This window comes from Pseudonaja textilis, chromosome 2 (assembly GCF_049901715.1).
Source record: "Pseudonaja textilis isolate UNSWEBS1 chromosome 2, rPseTex1.2, whole genome shotgun sequence".
Taxonomy (NCBI): Eukaryota; Metazoa; Chordata; class Lepidosauria; order Squamata; family Elapidae; genus Pseudonaja; species Pseudonaja textilis.
This window is the reverse complement of record NC_141991.1, coordinates 161943925-161956063: the sequence shown is the minus strand read 5'-3', so window position 1 is coordinate 161956063 and position 12139 is coordinate 161943925. Positions and strand designations below refer to the sequence as shown.

The 12139-nt window shown below is 45.6% G+C and overlaps 1 protein-coding gene across 1 annotated transcript; it reads left to right on the top strand.

The window, feature by feature from the left end:
• The first annotated feature begins 1044 nt into the window (after nt 1–1044).
• On the top strand, nt 1045–2022 carry LOC113449603 (olfactory receptor 10AC1). Its single transcript, XM_026720690.1, has one exon. The coding sequence runs from the start codon at nt 1045–1047 to the stop codon at nt 2020–2022; it is 978 nt and encodes a 325-aa protein (XP_026576475.1).
• The last annotated feature ends 10117 nt before the right edge of the window (nt 2023–12139 follow it).

The following is a 12139-nucleotide window of genomic DNA, read 5'->3' as shown; positions in this document are numbered from 1 at the left end:
ATCCATTTTATGTCTTCCTGTGATTGCCACTGAATGATTATTGATAAATAGTCTCCCAGTTGCTGTTCCTATTGCAATTCTTGTGCACCAAAACATTAGTTACTCTGGAAAGAGGTAGGTTTAATAATTATATTCCACAGCTATATTTTACATATTTTCTCCCAACCTAATAAATTTTTATTTTATTTTATTGTATTTTACCATATAAATAAAATAAATATTCCTTGGTTTGGGAGGTTATGTGTAAAATGTAAGTACCTGAAAACAGGTCATACTGGAAGCCTTTTCATAAGAAAGGAAATTGAATTGTTGGGATGCTGGAATATCAAGCTATTACATTAGAAAACTCTTTAAATCATTTTCTTGTTAGGATATATCATATGCTCCTAGTATTTTTTTTAATGCCAATCAAACAATATTTTCAACAGTGCTAAGTTTCATCATGGAATGCACAAGATAACCATCAACATTACCACCAATGCATAATGTATATAGTGATGTTACAAGTCACTGTTGGGTATAAAATGGATAATGTGACTGTTGGAAGTAGGGCCACATTCTACTCTTTTTGGATACTCCACTGTTCTCCAGATTCTGGAAACATAGCATCTAGGCTCCCTAAAGGCAAAGCTCATGCATTTCAGTACTGCAATCTAGTCAGTTGGATGCAGTCTGAGAAACATGTCACCTCCCTTTCCTTCTTGCAAGATTTCCGAAGAAGTAGAAAAAAGGAAAATGCAAAATGACCTTGTTTTTCTAGAATAGACCGCAGGAGTAACAATACGGTTTGCACAAAGTACATGGAAGCTATGCCATGCCTCCCAATTTACTATCATTCCTCACAACAACTAGAGCTGAGAACCATTGTTAGATTTTAGTTTGCCATTTCTTTTCTACTGCTAATTTCCATGAGTACTTGGACCACAACAAGTAAACTGCTGGGAATGGGTAGCTGGTTACTTTCATCTTTTTCATCTAGGTTTATATTCTCTCATCTCATTCTTTTTTTTTTCTCCTGCAGGTCTAATTTCTGTGGACAGTTGCATGGAGGGCAATAATCAGACATCCTCAAGCATGGAATTCCTGCTGCTTGGGTTCTCTGACCAATTCCGCTTGCGGATTTTCTTTTTCTCCATCCTACTTGGGTTGCACTTGGCTACCCTTGCAGGAAACCTGCTGATTCTTTTGGCTGTGTCAGCTGAGCCCTCCCGTCCTCCAATGCTCTTTTTCCTCTGCCAGCTCTCGGCCATTGAGTTCTGTTATACCCTCATCGTTGCTCCCAAAGCGCTGGCTGGCCTCTTGAGCAGCGGGAAAGGCACCATTTCTTTCATGGGCTGCGCTACCCAGATGCATTTCTTTGTAGCTCTGGGGGGAGCTGAATGTTTCCTCCTTGCAGCCATGTCTTATGACCGCTACGTAGCCATCTGCCAGCCTCTTCACTACGTGGCAGTGATGAACCAAGCGTTCTGCCTTCAGCTTTTCGTCATCTCTTGCCTTGGGGGATTTGTGGTCTCTCTGGGGCTGACTGTGGCTATCTTCCACCTGCCCTTCTGCAGTTCCCACCATATTGACCACTTCTTTTGTGATGTCCCTGCTCTTCTCCACTTGGCCTGTACCAAGAGCTATATCAATGAGCTTCCCCTCCTTGTAGCTTGCACGCTCATCCTCCTCCTCCCTTTCCTCCTCATTCTTATCTCTTACACCTGCATCTGCCTTGCTGTGATGAGGATCCACGATTCCTCTGGCCGAGGTAAGGCTTTCTCCACCTGCATCTCACACCTGGTAGTCACAGTCTTGCACTATGGTTGCGCCACTTTCATATATGTCCGACCCAAGTCTAGCTACTTACCCCATCGAGACAAGATGGTAGCCCTCATCTATACCAGCATTACCCCCCTGCTATATCCTTTAATTTATAGTGTTAGGAACAAAGAAATCAAAGGAGCTGTGAGGAAGTTATTGCAAAAACTTATTACTCATCCAAACTGCATCATCTTTAAAAGCAGATCTGCTCATTTCTGAGGAAGTAAATTGAGTCCAGCCCAGAATCCATGGAATCAATATTTCTTATATATTGGGAAATCTTGTATATTTCTTTTATAATGAAAAGAAATCAAATAAAAAACAGAGGCACCCACTGTGATTCATCAGTTAATCTTCTCTCTTTGCCATCTGCCTGGGATAGCCAGACATCAATTGTTAATTCATCTTGATGGGTTAATTTTGGGTCATGCAAATTATGCAAGTATAATTAATTCCTTTGTATGTAATGTACATGCCTAACTGTGCAGAGAGCAGCTCACTCACTATATATATATATATATATATATATATATATATATATCTATATATATATATATATATATATATATATATAGTGAGTGTGCACACTATACACACATACACAAACACACTCACACACATACACATACATATATACAGGGGTGGGCTGCTGGGGATTTGCAGGGATCGGGAGAGCCCCTAGCTAAGATTCTGTGCAATTTGGAGAATCCCCAAATCCCCTGGTTGACCCCGCCCACCCCACACTCCCAGGAGTCTCCACACGGCCCATTTTGGATGCAGGTAAGTACAGGGGGCATGTGGAGGCTTGAAGAGGGCAAAAATGGGCCTCCTGGAAATAAGAAGGCTGGAAATGTGGCCTGTTTCTGGTTTCCAGAGAACCTCCGGAGCTCAGGGAGACCATTTTCACCCTCCCAGAGGCTCAAGGAAAACCTCCAGAGTCTGTGGAGGACAAAAACACACCACTACCCCCCGCCATGGTGCAGGAGGCTGACTAGCCATGCCCACCATGGCACACATACCCCCACCCCCTAGGCATGTGGATTCATCCTATGAAGACAAAGCCAGGCCTAACCAAATACAGAGGAGCCTGGCAGAGCTGCCTGTAGCTATAACAGACAAGAATAATAAAGAATGAGCCGATCACAAAGTCATGGGCAAAGCAACAAATTGCAATAGCTGACAGGTTAACATCACTTCTTAGAGTGATGCAAAAACAACAGAGTTAATTACAGGGGGGAGGAAGGGGGGAGGAAGGGCCTATTACGCATGCAAGGGCTAAATTGATTAATGATATATAAAGGCATAGATCTCTGTAATGGTCGTTTAATACTCTGGCAATGTCAGCAGAGGCTGATGAAAGCTTAGTAAGTATAATAAATATATATATAAATAAGTATTTTATATAATATATATATATATGTGTGTGTGTGTGTATCCCTTATCTTTTATGTACACTGAGAGCATATGCACCAAGACAAATTCCTTGTATGTCCAATTACACTTGGCCAGAAAAAGAATTCTATTCTATTCTATTCTATTCTATTCTATTCTATTCTATTCTCATTCCATTCCATTCCATTCCATTCTACCTACACACACACACACACACACACATACAATTATATATAATTATATACAAAATGTTGCAGTTTGATTCTAGGTGTGATTCATAAGACTGGCTTTTACCCATAAAGCCCTATATGGTAGAGACCCTGTTAACTTGAGGAGATGCCTATCTGCCTATCTGGTTTGATCTGACAGGGTTACAATGCCATTTATAGGGACCCTGAAAACATGTCTTGTCACTCTGCCTCCCCTCCTAAATGAGCTACTCCCTGAAATATTGATGACCCAAATCCTGATGGTATACCAGAGGGTTGTAATGTGATGGTATGTAACGGTATGTGGTAATGACCTTGGGGGACGAAGCAAAGAGATGCAAATTTCAGACTTGTAAAATTCTGTTAATGTAGTTTTACAATAAAATAGAATTAGCTTATCTAGTTGTGCTTCCTGACTGGTCTCTAGCTGAGTAGGAAGAATATGGTAGTGTGTACTTACTATGTCCCTTGCTTATGAATAATCACTGAGAGGACAGAGGGAAAGGGGCTGAGGGCTGAGGCACCAGGCAGACTTGCAACTGAGGACTTGGCCTATAAACAGAAAAATGGGGCAAAAGGATGTCCCATTGATCTCATCTCTGCCCCTGAAGGCTCTGATCTGGAGTCATGACTGGTCAAGTTGAGAGAAAACCATTGTATCACTTCAAAAATCAGAGAGCAGAGAGTGAGGAAGTGGGAGGTTGCATAGAAGAGTATCTTGGCAGGATCTCAATACAGGTAGTAAAGTCTTGCTCCTGAATGGACCAGCTGCTAATATCAGAGCTGAGTGACAGCACTAGTTGTACTCAAGTGATAGCACAGAAAGCTTCATGTGAGACTCATTGGAAGCAACATCAATGGCAGCCCAATCTGACATGTTTTCATGCCTTGTTCTAACTTGTATTCACCTTCTTGGGAACATTAGGACCTGGCCTGGATCTGACAAGGCTTTGACCCTTGCCTGCTTTAAACTTGAGTGCTGGTAAAGAACTTCTCAGGGCAAATTCAGGCTGGACTAAGTCTAAGACTTCACTTAGTGTTACAACTGTGTGGTGAGGACCTCTGTTATATGAAGACTTAACAACTTTATTTCAGTTTTGCAGTCCAGGCACCAATACAGAAAATGATCTGTGGAGAATTTAGAGAAATCTCTGTATCCTTCAATCATCCTTCAAAGGAGGAGAAACGGCCATTAAGAAAAGCCATTGCAGACAGCTCATATTCTGAAAGAATTTCCATAAAAGCTAGAAGAATTCATTAGGGAAGTAAAATGACACAGAAGATGGCATTGGTCGTAATAGTGGCTTTACCTTGCTGTCAGTATGTGGACTTTCCTCACACACAAGACATGAGAAGATAACTGTTGTCCAGCTTTGTGCATCAAAGCACAGCTTTTAAATGACCACCCTAGAACTGCTAGTTCATTTCATTAATAACACCCATACTTTTCTACTCAGGAAGCCTGGGTTCTTATGAAGGCAAGTGATGCTTACTGGGTGTTATGGAAGTTATAATGCAACATATTGAGATGGGAAGGCTTTCATACTGTAGTCCACGCACATGCACACATAGCTAAAACTTTCTGCCACCAATTTACACAAGAGGCCACTAGGAAGAGGAGAGAAAAATTCAGCAGATGGGCACAAGGGAGCTTCCTGGAGTCATTTTGCTTCACAGAGGGCTTTCCTGTTGTTAATGTATAGTATCAGATTTTTGTAGGTAGATGCTTATCATAAGAATCTTTGGACTGAGGCTTCAGTCTGCAGTATTTGTGTTATAATGTTAATTATAATTTTAATTCAATGTAAACATTTTATATGGTTTCATGTACTAGGAAGGATGGCCATGTTAATCTTTTGTGGCAAAACCAACAGAGAATTTGCAATCCTTTAAGGAGTAATAAAAATATCAGGACATTCACTGTTTCACTCTATAGTCTATTCATCAAATTCAAGGACTATTATCCTGGCATAATACTAAACCATGATGCAACCAGTCGTTGAACCATGGTTGTAGACAGTGATAATTTCATGACTATTAGTTTTCGTCAATAAAACAGTGTTGGAGTAGCAAGCATATTTTTTCACAGTTGATTCGATTAATATGTGTAGTGTTAAAAGCTCTTTATCTTCTCTTTGGAATAACTTTGTTCAGGAATAGCTATTTCAAGCTCAGTGCCTGGTGTTCGGGAGACTGATGTGTTCTTCACCATTTTTTTAAATAGTGTCATTTTTCAACTTTTAAAAGAGTTTCATATTTACAAATACTTTTTCATTGAGATGAAGCTGCTTGTCCAATGAAGTCTCTGTTTTATTTCCTTTCTAAAAAACACAGGGTTCTGCTGCCTTACCCTGTACATTTTTCAATTTCCTTCAGGTTCATTAAGTCTTGTGTCCTACAAGGAAGATTCAAATGAGATTGATAAATAAAATTGTTTTGTTTATTTATTTTAAAATTTATTAGCCACCTGTCTTATCACACAACTTACAATATTAAAAAATAAAACTGACCAGAACCTAATGAAATAAATATTGTACTATAAAAAATCAACCTAGCTAAAAAGAGGGGGAGGGAGAGTGTAGGATGGGGGGGAGATGGAATCTATTATTGACCTATCAACCACACCCAGTTGGAAACCCCTCCGTTGGAGCCCCAAGCCAAGGTCTTTAGGCTCTTACAGAAGGTCGGGAGGGTTAGAGCTGACCTCACTCCAGGGGGTTCCAAAGGGCAGATGAATGTGTTCTATATTAGCATTCTCCAAACACTGAATTCTGATTGGTCCACACGGACCGCAACCCGATTGTCAACTGAACGGCCATGATTGGCACGCTAAGAATCAACCATAATTGGCCGAGCTGATCGCGGGAGATTCAAAGCGCTGTCATTGGCTGTCGAGCCATGAGCAATCCCTATATGAAGGGCTGCTGCAGCTCCAAGATCTTGTACAGGTCTTAACACTGAAATAAAGAGCTGAATGTACACTTGGTCTCGTGTCTCTATGGGAACCAATCTACCCGATCTAACACTGGCAACGGAGGTGGGATCGTGAGACAAGAGACCAACCGAGCACGTGGCGAAGCGGCACAGAACGACCGATAAGATGGCCAGCAGCATCTCGCCACCCGCACCCTTCAACCAGGCTGCTGAGGATTGGGAATCATACATTGACCGATTCCTAATGTTCCTCGAGAGCAGCAACCTAAAAGATGCCAACGGACAGAAAAAAAGGGCCATGTTCCTGACACACTGTGGGCCCGCAGTGTTCAAAATGGCTAAAGCCCTAGCCAAACCCGCCAATGTGAAGGAGATGGACTGGGCTGACCTTGAACCATTGCTGCAGTGCCACTATGCCCCCACTGTGCCCAATCTCATCAGAAGGCACGAGTTCTATCGGCAGGACCAGAAAGAGGGCGAGAGCATTAGCAATTTCGTGGCCATGCTGAGGGACCTCGGAGGCATGTGCAGCTTCACTGACATGGACGAGGCCCTACGAGACCGCGTGGTCCTCGGGCTCAGGGACCCCATCCTGCAGAGCCAGCTGATGGTGAGGGCAGACGTCTCTGTTACCAAGGCCATCGCCAAAGCGACTGCATCTGAACTAGCCAAACAGTCAGCGGTTCGGATGCAGCAGATGAACGTGGCGGATTGGCCAGCAACCATCGAAGCAACCCCAGCACCAGAGAAACACCCGGAAGCAAGCCCCAGGAGGACCACCACCACCCACCATGGAGACGTCGACTCCTTCTCCGAAACCGAGGATGAAGAGGAGGAGATCCACCGACTACAGACAGAACATGATCGGTGGGAATGGAGAGGCTGTAAGTCGGGGTTCCAGTGTGCCGGCTGTGGCGGCGACCACCCCCACTCAGAATGGCGATTCCTCAATGCCATCTGTCGGCATTGTGATAAGCGGGGGCACATTGCCAAGGTGTGCTGGAACAAGAGGAACCACGGTCCCCGGCGACGAGATGGCAGCCCCCGATGATGAGACGCCTCCCACCCCAGGACCAGAGACCATCACACCGAGAGCCGGTGGAGCCGGGACGGCCGGAGCAAGTAACTCAGTGAGATGGGGCGGAGAGAGGAGACCCATCAGACAGTCATCATCGGCCATTCCTCGATCATCGATGCCCGGAAGGTGCGCGTAGAGGTAGGCATCGAGGATCAACCATGCGAGATGGAGGTGGATTCCGGATTCTACCTCTCCATGGTTTCCTGGCGCACAATCAAGCACCTGGTGCCTACCATCCACCAGCACGTGTTGGAAAATCAAAAGCTGACCCTAAAGGACTATCAGGGAAACTGTATCCCTGTAGTTCGAATTGGACACTTTAAAATAACCTTCAAGGGGGGTACCGAGGTGCTTCCACTCATAATCGTGGACAAGGATGGTCCAAGCCTGCTGGGACTGCAATGGTTCGCACCGCTGGGCATCGAGGTGACGGGTGTCAACCACGTCACTGAGGCAGACTGGGAAGCAATACTCATGCGGGACTTCCAAGCGGTTTTCAACAGTGACCTAGGCAAGTACTGGGGGTCCCCAATCTGTTTTAATATAAACCCAAACGTTGCCCCAATCCACCTTAAACCGCAACGGGTGCCATTCACACTCAAACCCAAAATCGATGAGCAATTGGACAAGCTCATCGCACAAGAGGTCTTAGAGCCAATTGACCATGCCCGGTGGGAGACCCCCATAGTCACCCCGATCAAGCCGGCTGGGTCAGTCAGGATATGTGGTGACTACAAGGCCACCCTCAACCACGTCGCTGCAGCAGAGTGCCTAACCCGTCCCAGTGGTACAGCACCTCCTGCACTCACTGGGGGAAGGCCGGGTCTTCACGAAGCTTGACCTGGCACAAGCATACCAGCAACTTCCGGTCAATGCTGAAACTGCAGAGGCGCAAACAATCGTAACCCACCGAGGGGCATTCCGATGCAAGAGACTCCAATTTGGAGTCAGCGTAGCGCCAGGGTTCTTCCAGAGCCTGATGGAAAGGTTACTCCAAGGGATCAAGGGGATGGTGCCCTATTTCGATGACATGCTGGTGTCAGCTACCAATAAAAACCAATTGGAAAGCCGCCTAAGGGAGGTGTTACAAAAACTCAAAGACTCTGGGCTAAAAGTCAAAAAAGAAAAATGTCAGCTGTGCACCGAAAAGGTCGAATTCCTGGGGTACCTCCTAGACCAGCACGGAATACACCCAACAGAGAAAAAGCTCAGAGCCATCAAAGAAGCCCCTAAACCAAGGAATAAGACAGAACTGCAGGCATTTCTTGGACTTATTAACTTTTATAATGTTTTTCTACCCCAAAAGGCGACTGCGGTGGAACCCTTGCATAGGCTGTTGGACAAAACAGCCACCTGGACCTGGGGGAAGCGGGTGGAAAACGCCTTCAAACAAACGAAAGACCTGCTAACATCAGACACAGTCCTCATCCAATACAGCGAGAACCTACAGCTGACGATAACATGCGACACGTCACCCTTCGGCATTGGAGCCATCCTCAGCCACATGCTTCCAGATGGAAAAGAAGCACCCATCGCCTTCTTTTCAAGAACACTATCCAAACCAGAAAGGAACTACAGCCAGCTGGACAAGGAGGCCCTTGCAGTCGTCACCGGCGTGAAGAGGTTCCATGAGTACCTCTACGGTAGGACCTTTACAATTATTACGGACCACAAGCCATTGTTAGGGATACTGGCAAGGCACAAGGCCACCCCGAACATACTGCCACCTAGAATGACAAGGTGGTCCGAGTTCCTTGCCGCCTACAGTTACCTGCTAACACATCGACCTGGAAAGAACATCTCGCATGCAGACGCATTGAGCCGCTCCCCCCTGCCCAACCTGGAGGATGACCCAGCACCCACAACATCAACCCTGCACATAAAGACATTACCCAACCCACCCCTGACCACGTCAGACATTGCCAGAGAGACTAATAAAGACAAACGGCTGGCATGAGTCTTAAGCTGGGTGGAAAAAGGGTGGCCGGAAAGCAATGGTGGCAAACTATTCAAACCCTTTTGCAACTGGCAAACTGAACTTTTTACGCAAAAAGGTTGCATACTTTGGGGGGACAGGGTTGTAATTCCAGAAACTCTACAAAAAAGAGTATTGTCTATGCTGCATGAGGGGCACCCGGGCATAGTCAGAAAGAAAGCCCTGGCCAGAAATTCAACATCGGTGATGCCGTCTATGCCAAAAATTTTACAGGGGACCCACTCTGGGTACCGGCTAAAATAACCCAGGTAATGGGCCCCCGGTCTTACCGGCTACAAACCAAAGACGGACGAAGCTGGAAGCGACAAATCGACCAGCTAAGGTCAAGAACAGCCACCAACAACAATGACAGCATGCAAACACCGCAAACAACCGCTAATAAAGAAACCAGGGGGGGGGGGAAACCTCAAACAATAAAGGAGAAGAAAATCCTAAAGCGCAAACAGAGCACCCCCAAGCCAAAATAAGCCAGCAATACTCACCAGTAAACGACGAAACCGCAAGAGACAAACAACCGGGAGCTTCACCTGGAAGGAGCAGCCAAGCCAGTTTGACCAGCCCGGAAAGACCAGGCGGGAACAGCAGAATCGGCAGCTCAACCAACCTGGGTAGACCGGGTGGGAGCTACCACAGTAGGCCTGCCTCACCCTTCCAGGCGGTTCCATCCAGGAGAACCGGAGCGACAGGAAGTCCATCTGAACCGGTCGAGAACCAAGCAGCAACTGAGCCACACAGGTCAAATAGGCAGGTATGAAGCCCTGCCTACCTACGCAACTACGTAACCACGCTCTGTCGGACTGAACCAAGAGGGGAGGGGTGTTCTATATTAGCATTCTCCAAACACTGAATTCTGATTGGTCCACACGGACCACAACCCAATTGGTCACCTGAACAGCCGTGATTGGCGCACTAAGAATCAACCGCGATTGGCCGAGCCGATCGCGGGAGATTCAAAGTGCTGTCATTGGCCACCGAGCCGCGAGCAATCCTTATATGAAGGGCTGCCACAGCTCCAAGATCTTGTACAGGTCTTAACACTGAAATAAAGAGCTGAATGTACACTTGGTCTCGCGTCTCTATGGGAACCGATCTACCCGATCTAACAGAACAGCAGAGAAATCTTTATCCTGGACCGCACCAATCAGAATATCCTGGCCAATGCAACCCCCAGCATGCCTCCTCTGCCAGCATGGTGCAATCCCGATGGTCCTTCAAGTAGCCTGAAGGCCTTTAAAGGTAATTACCATCACCTTGAATTGCACCCGGAAACAAACTCAGCCAGTGCAGCTTGCAGAGCAGTGATGTTACCTGGGCCACCCTTGGGCCCCCCAAAACTACCTTCACCGTTGCACTCTGCACTTAGCTATAGCTTCCAATGCTCCTCAAGGATAGCCCCATATAGAGCACGTTGCAATAGTCCAACTGAGAGATGACTAGGGCTTGAATGACTGAGCACAGGGACTCCTGATCCAGGACCAGAGGTGGTATTCAGCAGGTTCTGACTAGTTCTGGAGAACCGGTAGCAGAAATTTTGACTAGTTCGGACAACCGGCAAATACCACCTCTGACTGGAGATTTTACATTATCCTTCTCTGCCACACCCACCAAGCCATGCCCACAGAACTGGTAGTAAAAAATTTTTGAATCCTGCCACTGTCCAGGAGATGCCATAATTGGTGCAACTGTCCAGGAGAAACCTCAAGTTGCAGATCTGATCCATCTGAGGTAGTGCCACCTCATTCAAAACTAAAAATATCAAAGTCCCAGATCTTGGACCCCTGTGCATCCAAAGCCATTTGGTCTTGCCAGGGTTGTCAAAGCCTGTTATTCCCCATCCAGGCCCCCACAGCCTCCAGACACTGTGGGAGAGAAGAAACAGCACTGCTTGGATCACCAGAGATGAAAATACAGACTTGGATATCGTCAGCATACTGCAAATACCACAATCCATGGCGATGCAAAAGTTCATTTATTTCAGTAATGCAACTTAAAAGGTGAAACTAATATATGAGATAGACTTTTTACATGCAAAGCAAGATAGTTCAAGCCGTGATGTGTCATAATTGAGATGATTATGGCTTACAGCTCATGAAAACCCCAAATCCACAATCTCAGAAAATTAGAATATTACATGTAATCAAGAAAACAAGGATTGTACATAGAACAATATCGGACCTCTGAAAAGTATAAGCATGCATATATACTCAGGACTTGGTTTGGGCCCCTTTTGCAGCAATTACTGCCTCAATGCAGCATGGCATGGAAGCTATCAGCCTATGGCACTGCTGAGGTGTTATGGAAGACCAGGATGCTTCAATAGCGACCTTGATTAACTAGTATTTTTCCAGTGCCTAAGGAATATACTACAGACTTCATCAAAAGTTTTGTGTAACTTTTCAAGAGCTCCTAACCAGTGGTGGGATTCAATTTTTTTTACTACCGGTTCTGTGGGCATGGCTTGGTGGGCATGGCAGGGGAAGGATACTGTAAAATCTCCAGTCAGAGGTGGTATTGGCTGGTTTTCCTAACTACTCAAAATTTCCACTATCGGTTCTCCAGAACTGGTCAGAACCTGCTGAATACCACTTCTGCTCCTAACCTATTTTAGGTTACTGTGAGAATGTCCTCACTTGGGTGGGTTAGCTTTTCTGATGAAGTTTGGTACTTTTGTTGGAGGCAGATATCTCTTGTTATTGACAAATTGCAGAAGCTCATATGGGGCACCCA

Coding starts and splice junctions, on each gene's coding strand:
- LOC113449603 (XM_026720690.1), top strand. CDS start 1,045: ATGGAGGGCAATAATCAGACATCCTCAAGCATGGAATTCCTGCTGCTT.